Below are 14,985 nucleotides of genomic sequence, written 5' to 3' on the forward strand. Positions count from 1 at the left end.
AGCAGAATGGGCTCTGGTTTCAGACAGAGGGTGAAAAGAGGTGCTGCAGCACAGGCAATATCAGAAAAATAAACAACATGTCACAGTTGAGACACAACATAAAAGTATGAACCTGGAAATAGCATAATAGGGCCCTAGAGATTAGTTGATCTAATACAGTATTTACACGCTATAAAGCTGGGATACAATTCCCACCCTTTCTATGAAACACAAAAGTATGAAACACATATTTCTCTGTATGTATATATAGTGAGCTAAATATCATAAAAACACACCGGTGTTCCTGACTTCCTGTACAGTTGTTATTTTCATGGCTAGTTTCACACAGGCCAAAATGGAAAGAAGATAAACAGTGAGGACAGAAAAACGGTCGAAACAGTTAGGGAAAAGCCGAGAATGACATAGAGGGATGAGAGCAATAGTCCATTAGCACTTATGGATTAGCTGCCTCCGTTTCCCAGGCCCCGCTGCAGCCTTGCAGATGTGCAGCTCTGACCAGCAGCAGCCGGCAGCGGTCAGGTCTTAATTAACGAGCAGACATCAGATCAATAAGTGAGGAACGATGGAGGGGGAGACGTGAAAGGTGGGACAGCCTGCACGGTTCAAGGTTTTTGTTTTTCATTTATGTGGAATAACATTAGAAATCAATAGCACGGGAAGCCCCGCCACACGCAACTCAGATTCGGTAAAAAACTCCTCCTTCTACCATTTCCTCATGTGTTCTTTTACCCATAACTTTTGTATCAAAGAATACTATTGTAGTGGAAGATTTATTGAGTATTTCAAAGCAATATTTGCAGGTCTCCCTTGAAAAAGAGATCTATGATCTCAATGGGACCAATCTGGTTAAATAAAGGTTTGAAATGAAATGAAAGCAATATAGGCCTGAGCCTTGTGAAGTCAGTTTTATAAACTTGTACTCTGTAACAATCCTTCGGTTATTAAAGGAGGAATCTACTCTGGTTGTTTTTAGCTGTCATGTGTGGGATCTTAAGCTTTGCAGAATTCATTTCTGAATGAAATGTTCTTTTCTTTTATTGCCGTGTCTGCTTTGCTTCAACCTGCCTACAGCTCTTAATTTTGGAGATTTCATTTTGTTTCTTGCAAACTTTTTCACGGAGGACATTTTGACTTCTCACAGTTGGAAAAACACAGCTGTAAAAACAGGCATTCATCAGTTCAGATTCCTGGTATGTTGCATGCTGGGTCTCTGTCAATCATACTTGAACACTTGAATAGAACAAAGCCATTATTAGTAACATTTGCGCTTTTCCTATTTTGACAAGTCTGCTGTGAGATAGGCTTTCAATACCCTACAGGTAATAAGCCGACTTAATTAAAGATTTGCAAGCACAACTTTGGTATCTATTTACAGAAGGGTTGAGGAAAGATTTTGAAAATGGCAGATACATGCTCAAGGTATGACTGGCATGGTGGATGTATTGTTGATGAAAGCAGTTCAGTCTTTATAGTTCATGGGCAGGTTTCTCGTTATAGCACTATAGCAACTCTTAATGGATGTAACACAATGTTTTTCATTGATCGCCATACTGTATGTGCATGGCTTTATTTACTGTGAAAGAGAGCAGGGGTTGCAGTAAGCAGAAGGTCTGCAGTGGAAATGGCTTTGTATTGCTAGATGTGTCTTACTGAAAAGGAGAAGAAAGAGTGTGATGGTTCATGGTCTCCTGTTGAAAATTCACCACGTCCTTACATTGTACAGGGCTCACTACTTCCTTCATTTGTATTGACTGTTGGTATTAAACTTAAATCCCAAATGAATTGTATTGCTTGGATATTGGTGGACAAAGTGGTATATCCTCCATGTTGTTTTAAGTTGCTGAATGTTTTATGCAATGAAGCTCTATTTTCTGTCTCAACAAACTGTTAAAATATGAAACCATCTACATACTACTTTTGTCCTTTTCTGAAGTATTGCCAATAGTTCAAAACCATTCACATATACTTTTAGAAACATAAATTGTTATCCCTATACATTCACAGCTGTGTCATTCACACAGCTGCCTGTAGGTTACTTGACATCGGGAACTGTCAGCAGTGTAAAGGCACGGACACCCCAGACCGTACCGTCGGGTCTTTTCAGCCAATGCCGACGCCTTTTCGGCCGAAAACCGCAGTCGGCCAAAGGCAGTCGGCAAAAGAAATCACTCTGATTGGCTGTTCAGCTAGCGAATCATTGCATGAGAAACGGAAGTGAGGGACCCAAACAAACTATTAGAATGCAAATCTGAGATTTCATTTAACTCCAGCTCTCGACACAGGTTCGGGAAAGCTCCATGAGCTTCTGGTTGTAGAGTGAAAATGGAACGCACACGCTATTAGAGATGGGTGAGTCCTGATTCATCCGGATCATTAACCTAGAAATGAGCTGGTCGTGACGAGTCTCCCCTCTCCATTAACCCGAGTCCTTTGAGTCCTACACCTGGTGTGACGTACAAATTAAAACTATAAATTGCATCACTCGCTACTCTCTTTATAACATGTAAAATAACATTACCACATAGCCCAGTCCATCTGCCTACCCTTTAGCAAGTAGGATAGCTTCCAGAAGTTATCGTTTGGCTCAGGGGAGGGGACGCGGATCAGTGAAACTTCCTGCAGACTCGTGGGGACTCAGAGGAGCCGTAAGTTACGGCTCCTAACCGTAGTAGCATAGCAGATCCAGAGATCCAACCTCGTCATGTGCACGAGCATAGCTGCGGCCGGGAAGACATTTTACTTAGGGGGTGTGGCCAAAAGTGGGGAGAGATTAACATTAACATCTTGCAGCCCCTCCTCCAGCTCCCGGCTCCCGCGGCTATATCATGCACGAGTCAACAGCTGACTCAGAGATTCACAAATCCTGACTCACTGTGCAAAACACAGCAGAGCAGACTCGTGCGGACTCTGAGCCGTAACCGTAGCAGCAGATCCTGAGATCCAGCAGACTCGTCGTCATGCACGAGTCAACAGCAGACTGAGATTCGCAAAATCGCAAAATGACCCTTTTTTTTGTGATCAAAATGTTGTATGAAAGCAAAAGACACTGTGTAGCGGAGGTTAATATAACGTCAGTTTAATATGCTCGTGAAATGCAACAAGTTTTCGGTTTCACCGATAGGATTTCTACGCTCTTGGTGATGCTGACTCATATGACTCAAATGACTCGTATGATCCGGATCTCTTCAATGACTGACTCAGAAGACCCTGAGTCCGTAAAAGGTTCCGGATTTGCCATCTCTACTCGCCATTTGTTGTTTGTTTATATCACGCAGTCTGTTCTTCTTCTCTCGGTTATCACGCAGTCGGTCTTGCGGTTGTTGCCTCTTTTTTGAATGACGAATACACACTACCGCCGCCTGCTGGTAAGGAGAGTTATTGCCACTCACGCATGCGCAGTTCGTACGTGCTTCTTGGCCATCGGCTGAAGTCTTTGCGGTGTGTTCCAGTGCGACACATGGCCAAAACGCAGAGACGCGAGGCGACGCAACAGTCGGTGTCCGTCTGTGTCAGTTATTTGTCGTCAGATTGGTGTGTCCGGGCCTTAAGAGTGAAAGTTAATCTGCGTTTGTGTTGGGTATTCCGGCATTTCAAGGACAGGATGGCCACTCTGTGATAAGGCTTTCACATTTGGTTGTAGCCGGAAGGCTGGTGGGAGCTCTAATCATTCTCCCCCCCACCCCCCACCAGTCTCAATCACCCTCTTTCAAGTGAGTTACTGATCCATCTCTGGACACAATTCGTATGTTTATTTTTATTTTCTCTCTCACTGCAAACTTTCTGTGGAAAATTGAATTTGATACCTGGGGGCAGGATGCAAACATTGGGCAAAATAGCTTATTTCCCTCCCATCCAACATTTTGCCACTCTTTCTAATGAATAGCAATATGCACTATCTGTGGGAGATGTTATTCTGTGCTCGGTAGGAAGCCCTGCAATTTAGAACTCATCAATTCATGTTTACAGTACATGTGGAAGAGTGTGTCTGACTGCAGATTAGAACATGTACATCTCTCCGATAGGCCTGAATTGCAAATATCCCACCATTATGAACAAGTTGTGAGTTATGTGAACAAAGATATCAAACATGATTAAGTGCTGTATCCTATTTCTGGCAGTTATTAAAGCTCATGTTAGCTGAATTATTTATTCGGGCTTTACAACCAGCATTTTAAAGATAAACAAAATACTAGAGATATCTTACAATGTGTGTCATTTAAAGCTTTTACTGTAGCTTGCTCAAAAAGGAAACCTCATTGATTTCAACATAAATCTACTCGTTATAAAACAGGGCAAAGCTGTGGCCCGGCAATTCTGAATTCTCCACGTTTCACTGATGTGTCTCTGATGATTACCATTTAATCAGCCGCAAATGCTCTTAATTACAAGATTAGTCTCCTACCAATTAGCCAACGTGCTAATGGTTCTGATCTGCCATTGAAGTCGGCTGAATTCTAATTGGGGAGTAACTGTTTCAATTCACAGAGGGCCCGTCTGATGGGTCATTACCAACCTAGTTATCCTCATATAAACCAAATGCAGCAAGCAACACCGGTCCCATTTGGAGAGCAGCTGTAGAGGCTTTATGAGCATCATGCGGGCCATTTTCATGCATCATCAAATGACAATGTTTCCATTCCCTGAAAATCACAGAGGCATTCTGATGACTCACTGATGGATATATTATACGATGCAACATCACAAGCTGTGTACATGACATATGCAGAGGAAGTCTTCCTAATTTGACTGAAAATGTAGGTTTTCAAATTGGAAAAGAACATTTGAACTTTTTAAGTGGAGAGGAAGGAGTATGTAAAGTAAAAAGAATATAATTGTTTCATAACTGCATTTATCTATATAGTTTATATCAACATTAGATCACAAATAGTATTAGTCATGTTAAGGGGGACTATCAAACTAAGAATTCAACAACTCTAACTAACTAAAAAGTTGGATCTTTCCCTCGAGAGACCAAAACACAAAAAAACATGTTCTCCCTGCACGGGCTATAGAGATACAACTAGTGGCATCAAGAGTCCCTTTCTAAAATGCAGTTTCTCATTAAAATCCATACAGAAGAACACAAAAAGTTAGGGACATTTCACTTTAAAGACCACTTACTGTAAATCCTCATATAATTGGCAATAAACTCCATCTCTTTTCCCACTTAAATGTAATCACATCGTCTTTTCTAGCCAGTCGATCTGCCTTTATCTAATTTAAACTTTACAATAACTGTGAAAACAGATCCTTGGCTTTCGGTTGAATTCTCCTGTACGCTGTAGTTGTTTTTCATCAGTCATTAAACTTTAGATGTTTTATATCGTTCATGTATTGTATGTCTACCAGCTTTTCTCTGCGTCCATGTGAAATCTGTCCTCTCTTTCCCGTAGTTTTAATAGTAAACTGAACTGGTTTATTTGGACTTAAAGAAAAACAGTTTTGCTCTTTTTATCATAATTATCTTTTTTACACATTTTGAAATCCTCCAAAAGTCATTGTTATCAAAAGAAAATATGTCTTTTGTCATGAAACATTTCAAGGCAGATAATTCAACCTAAGGTTTTTCAGCTCTCTAGAAAAGATGTGCTCCCTGGCCAAATAATCGTAATGTCATATTGAGGGATTATGCGATGTCTTGAATCTTGATGAGTGTCTGGAGGGACATGCATTAAAACTCTTCTCTGTGCCACGGCGCCAAGGAGGTAATCTCAGCCCTCTGTCCTTGTCAAGTTAGGGTTGTAATAAGTAATTTAGGAGTGTCGAATTTAGCGGCTGCTCAGGCTGTTCCATTTTTTGCCTGATTCATTCTGCTTTTAGAAACCGTATTTTGGGCTTGGTTGAACTTCCTCCAGGCCACTGCAACACGTGTTAACAAGTGCAAATTGTACAAAACATAGCCCGAAGGTATGGAGGCATTGAAGCGTCTTTTTGCACTTGTATCAGTTATGCAAAGTGTCAATTCACTTAATTACATGAAGTTATCCCCCTAGTTGAAATGTATTCATAGACACCAATTATCTCACTATATCCAATCTGGAGAACAACAGTAATTTAAAAGGCGTTGATACAGACCTACTCGCGTTTTAAACACATTTCCCCAGACAAAGACTATTAAAAAAACAAAACAATCTAAGACAATTTTTACCACAGACGGGCTTGTTCCTGTTCAGATTTTGCAGAGAAATGTGCAACGAAGCGAAGTAACAACCTAACAAAAGCAATGAAGAACAAGACTGCTAACAAGGAAACGGGATGTTAAACATGTCCAGTTTAAAATATTCACAAATCAGCTTTATGAATGTTTTACTAGAAAGGATTTGAACCAACACATATCTTTTTAGACAAACAGTGGTTTTAGGTGGAATATTAATGGGTCTTACCTGCCCTGCACCTTGATGTCAGAAATAGCGTAGAAGTATCTGGACAGGTTGTTCTCATCCACCATGGTGGCTCCAGTGGCTGCCTTTAGCAGCTTAATCCTCAGATCAGTGATGGTGAAGAAGTCCCGCAGGTTCTTGGTGGTATCCAGCTGGCCGTACAGCGAGGCCATGTTGTGTAGCCGAGGCCCGGCAAAGAGGGCAAAGCGGTCCTTTATCTCAAAGCGTACCGTCTTGTCGTTCTTCCACACGTAGCCTCTGGAGTAGTCCTCAGTGCAGATGATATCCAGCAGAGTGCGCTGGGTGAGGTCTCCGACCGTCTTGGGCTCCATGGTGAAGGCGTCCAGGCAGTCTGTCGCGTAGAACTGGTACGGGGTCCAGGTCCGCCCGTAGTCCAGGGACTTTTCCAGGACCATCTGCTCGGGTCTGCCTGACTCAAAGGTCAGTACGATGTCATCAGTCAGCTCGACGGTTTTGTTCCATGACAGCGTGATGTTCACCTGGAGGGGCTTCGGGTATTTCTTCCATGAGGTGGACTGCCAAAACGTTGTGGGGTTGCGACCTTCAAAGTCAAACATCAGCTCTGGAGGATGAGCCAGCTCCGTAGTCGTAGCATCACATTCATTGTTGCACATGTAGGGATTCTCCTATAAAAAACAGAAATAGATACACACGTTAGTGCACGTTGAAATCAGGGTATACAAATGCATATTACATGATGTACAATTAAATTTGAAAGAGTTGTTATAAATCAAAGTATTTTTAAATTTCAATACCCACAATGTCACTTGGAGACACAAGCGCATATGATATGAAGAGAAATGTGCAACCAGTGTGTGGTAGTATATTATTTTAAAAGTATATTTTCATTACCAAGAAGTTTTTATTAGCTTTTCTTTTTAATGACTGATTTTAAATGCCATTTTCTTAATGTCTTTCATTTTTTGTAAAGCACTTTGAATTGCCTTGTGTTGAAAAGTGCTATATAAATAAACTTGCCTTGCCTTGCCTTAGCAATGCAATTGTTACTTGTTGAACACTAGACATCTGGATTTGGTGCTTCTTATTTTATATAAATGAAATAAATTGGTATAACCGAAAGCATTTATTTTGTTGTCCTTTTATTATGCACAGAGGAAATAATGATCCAAATCCAAGGGTGTGTGATTTCAACAATTCAACAAATACACATAAGGCAGACCCCTTGAGGATAAAACTAATTGAATAAGTTAAACCTACAGTAATTATACCTGAGATCCAGTTCCTAATATGTATCTTAAAGAGGTAGGAATAATACACTCTTTCTTAGATTACTTGACTTTCTGGTTGACTGTTGGGATTAAATCTAAACACTCGCGTATGCACATGACAAATAAATACAAAACTAGGGACAAACTACGCTCTGTAGTTTGAGTAGGGGAGGTTATGCAATTGAAATGTAAATATGTAGTTAAATATTTAGTTCTGCATAAAATATTCAGAGTAAAAGTGGAGTCCTCCTCATACACTTGTTACTTATAAAGTCACTGTAGTAGTCACGATTATAAACCCCGAAAGCATCTCTCAGGTCGGCCGTTGCGTCAAAAGGTTATTTTAGCTTCCAGTTCCTCGTTGGCTTGCCATCCTTCCTCCATTCCCCCACCGCACTCAATAGCACTTCTAACACATTCAAGCCCCCGTGTATTTTATAATCTGCGAAAGCCATAGTGGCCCGAGAGCTATAGGAGACAGTGACCCTCTCATTACGATGACACTGTAGATCCCATATTCTCGTTCAGCGCCATTCCTGCCTACCCTGCCGCCCAAATTGCCCGTGTAATTGATATTCCTGTGTGGTGCTCCAGCGGAGATGGGAACGGAATCCCGATGAGTGCTTCTTATGAAACACGCAAGGGGACATGCATTTTTCATGGGCCCGTGTCTGCTCTGTACCACAGACATCCACCCAGTCTGGATGTTTGTGTGAGCGTGTTAGTGGGGAGAAAGAGGAGCCCTTGATGTGTTTGTGTTTGTTTGCGAGAGGGATAGAGCGCTCTGAATGTGTTTGCTTGTGTGTGCACGAGGCTTGTATCCCTGTGTGTGAGTGTGTGCGTGTGTCAGTGTGAGTGAAAGGCAGAGAGAGAGAGAGGGAGCTGAAACAGAGCCAGAAAGCAGAAGACACACTCCAATTGACATTCCTCTCACCTCTGCTCCAGGAACAATGAGGTTAAGTGCAGATGAGATTCAGATCAGCTGTAAAGCGGTTCGATAATCAGCAATCATCCGACACTCTACACGCAAAATTATCTAAAGGTGAGAACATTGCTATCTGCCATATTACTCCCTTATCTCTCCAGTATTGCGGCGCATTCGACGGAGACTGCCACTTTGTCGAGTGAAGATCACTGGAAGGAATACTGATAAGCAGACGCCATTATATTTGATTTAAAAGGCCAATGACTGCTTTTTATGTTTGTAGTAAGAACTTCCCTCGCAAAGAAAAAAACGATTTGATGCTCCGTCTTCTTCACAGTTAGATGTGTGTTTGACTTTTTAGACACAGTGAATTGCATTTCCTGTGGTACTGTGATATGCTTTCAGCTCCTCTGCTACATTAGAAGAGATAACTCTGGCATGAGGTAGAACAAGACAGAGGGATTGTGGGTCACTTGGCCTGCTCAGCTAACTCAAAGGAGCGTTGCATGATCCAATTAGGAGGGTAATAAGGGTTATGCTGCTAAGATAGATAGTGAGAGCATAACAGAGAGTGGGAGAGAGAGACAATGTAAAACATGTACACCTTTTTGTGTTTCCAGGAGGTAGACCTGCAGCTGCTGCACACCCACACACACGCAAAGCCAACATGAAACTTGAAAGGCAACATAAGATGCAGAAACACAGAGGAAGAGAGATCTGAAAGAGAGTGTAGGGGTAGTAGAGGGTGGCGTTGGCTGCTTGACTTTGGCCACCGGGACATTCAATTGTACGAATGTCAACTGTTTGCCAATAACGTGTGCTGAGGCTCGTTACATTCCCCCACTTTAGCTCGAACTGCCTTGGAGGTTTGCTCAGACGATGGCGGTACACGAAGAGTGCAGGAGGGAGGGAGGGAAACAAAGACAGTGTGAGATGGAAATTGATTTCCCTGTTGTCATTCAGAGGCATGAGGTTTCACTTTTTCATTTTTCTATTTGTTTCATGTGTTGTCACAGTTAGGCCTGGGACCAGCAGGGTGGCTGCCTTTGCATCTTTCCGAAATGGGAGCCTTATTCACCGATGATATAAAGAACTCAGACCGCAGCGTCCGTGGCTAATGAGAAACACAGTTTCCTGACTGAGTGAATAGAGGCTCTGAAAAGAGACATTTGCTTCATCAATCTAGCATAAAACAAATAAGTGTTCAGAGACCAGAGGAAAGCAAGTCATAAATTCAATCTATAATCATTCTCTCGCCTTCAGGGAAGTGATCATTCTCTCCGTTCACATATGGGAACTGGCTGGGGACACACCTTTCCTAAAAGCACCCTCTATCATTAATAACACTCTAATGTGAAGGCCATGACGTAATCTAACATTAAGTGACATCGGTATTTACTCTCTCCCAGTAAAGCCCAACACACCGGAATGATTTCATCCAATCCAGTGAAGGTGGAAGGGTAGGGACTTAGCCAAAGGTCAGGACCTTTCATCGGATTTCCTGCAGTGGTTATTTAACAACAAAAACATTGCCTTATGAAGATCAATACCTTCTGTGGTCATTTAAGTCCCAAGGCTTCAGTACTCTGCTGTGGGGCAGCTATTGGAAAACAATAAGTCCTCCTCTCAGCTTGATCCGTTAGCTGTGATCATGATTGTGGGAGAGGGAAATAGTCTGCAGAGAATTAGAGATGAACAAGAGTTTTGTACCAAAATGAGATATCGACCAATTTTGGAAAATGTGACCTTCCCTTAAAAAATAATTGCTGCCATGAAAGTATAATTTAGTATGGATCATTGTCAGGTTGAAGGTTTTCTAACTTTAAAAAAGCTATATCGACGATGTAGTGATTGAGAAATAAATCATCTGTATGTCGGAAAGTTTTTAATCTTGATGTTTTGATTAAAGCACCGTCTTCCAGGCCTACACTCGTACATTTGATTGAATTATTAATTCTCAGAGAATATCATATCACAGTAATACTAGATTTGGCTAACTGCTTATTGTGATTATTACACCATGCTAATGTATACAATTATTATGCAGTGTCTCTAATAAGCTTGTATTCATCATAATATAACATTTGTATTATTATAATTGTATTATTTTGTTCTGAATTCAAATGTAAAACATCATAGCAGTCAGATAGCCTCCCTTAATCCACACCGTTGACATTACATACAGGGCTGCAAGGGCTTCTAATGGGGTCTGTCTCTACTTGATATTGCTGACATCTCTATTGCCACCATGGCTGCTGTGTAACGGAGCCCAGCTGGTTTCTATCAGTGCTATATGATCTGTCCGGGGGCAGGGGCTCAGTGGAGGAGGCCTCAGCAGCGAGGCTGCGGCTGGGCGCACAGCTAATGATGTCCCGATCTCTCCAGCCTATAAGGTCAATCCAATATCAGGGTGTCACACAGTAGGAGAGCAAGAAAAGAGGAAGAGAGAGAAACGCAGACCTCAGATGGGAATGTGCATTCAAATGTCATTCACTGGGGAAAAAGCATTCATGTCTGCACATAATCATTAGAGCTCAGTGTGGATATTAAATCTAATTGCATGGTTGTGTTTAAGTGTTTTATTCTATAATAATATAATATATCAAATGAAAAACGCCACAGGACAGCATATACAAATGTATGATAAAAAAGTATAGACACAAAAATACAGTGTTGGATTTTTTTTTCTCTACTAAATGGGCTGCACTGACAACATCTGCAATGTTGCAAATATGCACATGCTTCAAACATCACTGCAAACACCACACACACACACACACACACACACACACACACACACACACACACACACACACACACACACACACACACACACACACACACACACACACACACACACACACACACACACACACACACACACACACACACACACACACACACACACACACACCATGTATACATCACTTCAGGGGACATTACATTGACTTCCATGCATTTCCTAGAGACTTATCCTAACCATAACCATAACCAACACATGCCTAACCCTAACCCTTAACCTTAACCTTACCCTAATCCTAACCAAGTCTTCACCCTAAAATTAATGATTTATGGGGACCTCCAATTTGTCCCCATAAGGGAGGCGAGTCCCCACACGTGACTATGTAAACATATTTAGGTCCCCACAAGTATAGTAATGCTAGTACACACACACACACACACACACACACACACACACACACACACACACACACACACACACACACACACACACACACACACACACACGATGGTGCGATGCGAGGCAGATGTTTAAATGAGTGACATATGGCCTGTGAGATTGACAAAGCGTAGCCTCTCGTTGATGTGTCTTTTGACACAGGATGTGGCTCGGCAGATAAATTCTCTTGCCAGCGACAGCTCCAGTTGAAGGATGGTAGCAGGCAATCCAACCAATCAGTTTAGTTGACAGATTTCTGGACTTGAAGCTCGGATCACGGATTGAACTCACGGCAGTTTTCCACTCTAGCTATCCTTTAAATCAAGCTTCTTATTTCACCTTTTTGACATTTTGAAGTTTGATGTGTCCTCAATGCTTTGTTTCTCTGTAAATCATTCTGAGACACACATTTCTTTTAATTAATTTAGCTCTATTTGGCAAATTCCCCCTTGTTGGAAAAAATAAATATTGGGCTATCAGTCACCCACAGTCTCGGGGGAAATGTATTGTGGGTATGAAATAGGTTCATTCATCACATAAATTGATAAGCAGTTTAGTCAAAAGGCGCAAACATGGAAAAGTATGATAATGAGTATTGTAAAAAAAAAATATTTGTGACTTATTCAATTTTGTTTATTTCTCACCAGAGTTACCACTAACCTTCTTGCCTTCATAAAAAAAACGACACATACAAACTGCACATTCATTCCGTACATGCATGCAAACATGGAATACCGTATACATGGATGACATGTTTAATATTAGAGTTATTGGAGGCAATACATACAAGCCGTCACATGATCAGAAAGTTGATCCAGATTATCTGAACGACTTTTTCCGGAAACATTGCCAAATGAGAGAACCTTCAAAGTGTGTATTACACTCTCTTTAGGCTAATGAAAATCATTTCAAATGTTAAGATTGAAAAAAGAAAGCCTGTCTTTTCACTGATCATTTTTATAGTTTGGGTAATTATTGCACCATGCATCTCCATGTTCTATTAAGAATAGGTTCGGGCCCCCTGCTGTGGGTTTGTTGAAACCTACAGTATGACCATTTTCTTTGTCCCATTTTTGTCAGAAATTGGAATCAACCATATTTTCCCTTTTTTTAAACGTGATGTTTCAGCAACCGCTATACACACAGTTTAAAAGCTAAGGCTACAATGTGAAATCTACAGTAATATACCATTAATCTGTGGCTTGGGCACACTTTACTCGTTAGAGCGAGCCCTCCGTTCTTTCCTCTCTTCAGAGCCTCTGTGGCGGGAAGTCTCTCCCCCTGGACCCGAGGTGTTGCTGGATTAATCAGCCCATCATCCTGCTCAGCCTTACACCTCCTAACCTGCCGCACGACACCTGCAGACCTGTCGCCGACCCAAACCTCTATCACACCTCCGGATGCCCATTCTCATTCATGTGGTGCACCAGAGGAGGAGAATTTGACAAATGACCGCTTGGTGAGATCACTTGTCTGTGATTCAATGTTCAGGGAGTTGATCCAGGACAAAGATGACGATGATTTGAGCTGAAGCACCACTTCACAAAATCACAGGATGCCCATTTTAAGACCACAATACAATCTAAACTTTCAATCAGTCCAAGAAGTCTAGCTCTCTTCGCCCTGCACTCACATGATACTTCCGACATAACTGAGAATGATACGTTTGTCGTGACACTTAGAAGCTCTGCCAAAAAGGATATCAGGAGAGATCTTGGTTGGCTTTTTAGAAGAGGGAATGCTTGAACTTAGAGCGAACACAGGGACGGGGTGTTGATCTTTTCAGGGCTCGGTATAAGCCCTGACGGATGAGACAGCTGAAATGAGCCATGGTGAGATATTGGGAGAGTCAGAGCTTTGGCAGAAACTCAATAGAGCTTTAATAACCTGCAGTCAGGGCCAGCAGTGGCTCACTATAGAGCCAGGCTTTTCATTCTTCTGACCTTCAAAGGAATGAAGGACAGGAGGATTGCTCATCTGACCTGTGAGTGCACCATCATATCATAGGTGAGGTTGGAGGGCTTTGAAGGTCTGAGACCTGACAGCAGATAATGGCAGTTCAATATCATGCAAGTACAGCACAAAAGTACTATTATGTACTTTTGTTCTACCATTACAGGTAACATTTGGCTCACCTTCATTTCTGTACAGTGTGAAAATCAATTCGCCAGGCTTGCTCGAGTAATGTAATCCAGTGATGGCCAACCTGTGTGCCTTGGACCATTATCAAGGCGTCATCAAAGATATTGTTAAATATTCTATCTGCGTTTGCTGCAGCAGTTAACAACAGTTCATGCAAAAGAGGAATATTAAATATGAAATGTGGTTACAGTTTACCCTTGTTGAACCCATCATAGCATATTTATTTTATTACCTATGGATAACTGATCTTCTTTTCTTTTCTTTTTTTATCAATATCTTTATTGATTTTCAGCATACAAAAAAATCACATACGTAGGACGAAGACATAGAGCCCAAAGCCATACATACATATACACAGGACAACTACATTACTGTACATTAAAGACCGTATTTCTGCAGAGGCTATCACAGTCATTTAAATTGTAACATATTATATCATATTATCCAGGTTCGTTCAGAAATTGAGATAGGTCGTTTTTCTTGGTATACTGTATAACACGTCCCCAGACCTTCTGGAACAGTTCTTGTTTGTCTTTGAGAATGTAAGTGATTTTTTCTAAAGGCAGACATAAAGAAAGTTCCCTCAACCACTGTCCAATACCAGGTTTGCCCAACTTTTTCCATGTTAAGGCAATCACTCTTTTTGCTTGTAATAAATAGATATCTATAAAAACGTGTTCATAACGCTGTATGTTATGTCCATCCGGATATAGGCCAAGAACATTTTTGGTTCCAGCTTTAAGCTGATCAATAAACCGATCTTCTTTTAACATATTTGAAACAAAATGAAATATATAAAAAATTAAAAATCTCAAATACCCCATGCAGTACTCCCATAGGGTTTCTAGCACCCTCATTTTAGAAACACTGTTGCAGAGTTAAATCATGATAGCAATAAAGATTGAGTCATGATATGTTGGTAAACCTTACAAAGGCATACCTTTTCCTTTATGTGTGAGGGAGAATGAAGCAAATCAGGTAGTTCAGTAAGCAGCACATTACAGGGTGCAGAGGTGATGGCTGTTACTTGGTATCGGCACCGACGTCTGATCAAAACCAAAACAGTCAAATCTCCCGGCGCTCGTGTTTTCGATTTGCCACACGCCA

The 14,985-nt window shown here is 41.4% G+C and overlaps 1 protein-coding gene across 3 annotated transcripts in view; it reads right to left on the minus strand.

Moving 5' to 3' along the window:
- Window positions 1-14,985, minus strand: part of LOC117461845 (netrin-G1-like) — a 76,174-nt gene that overhangs the window by 34,397 nt on the left and 26,792 nt on the right. For all 3 annotated transcript variants that reach the window (XM_034103814.2, XM_034103812.2, XM_034103813.1), the window contains exon 3: window positions 6,384-7,027. In XM_034103814.2, coding sequence (XP_033959705.1) covers window positions 6,384-7,027 — 644 coding nt within the window. The remainder of the gene's footprint in view (window positions 1-6,383; window positions 7,028-14,985) is intronic.

This window comes from Pseudochaenichthys georgianus, chromosome 17, assembly GCF_902827115.2.
Source record: "Pseudochaenichthys georgianus chromosome 17, fPseGeo1.2, whole genome shotgun sequence".
Lineage (NCBI taxonomy): Eukaryota > Metazoa > Chordata > Actinopteri > Perciformes > Channichthyidae > Pseudochaenichthys > Pseudochaenichthys georgianus.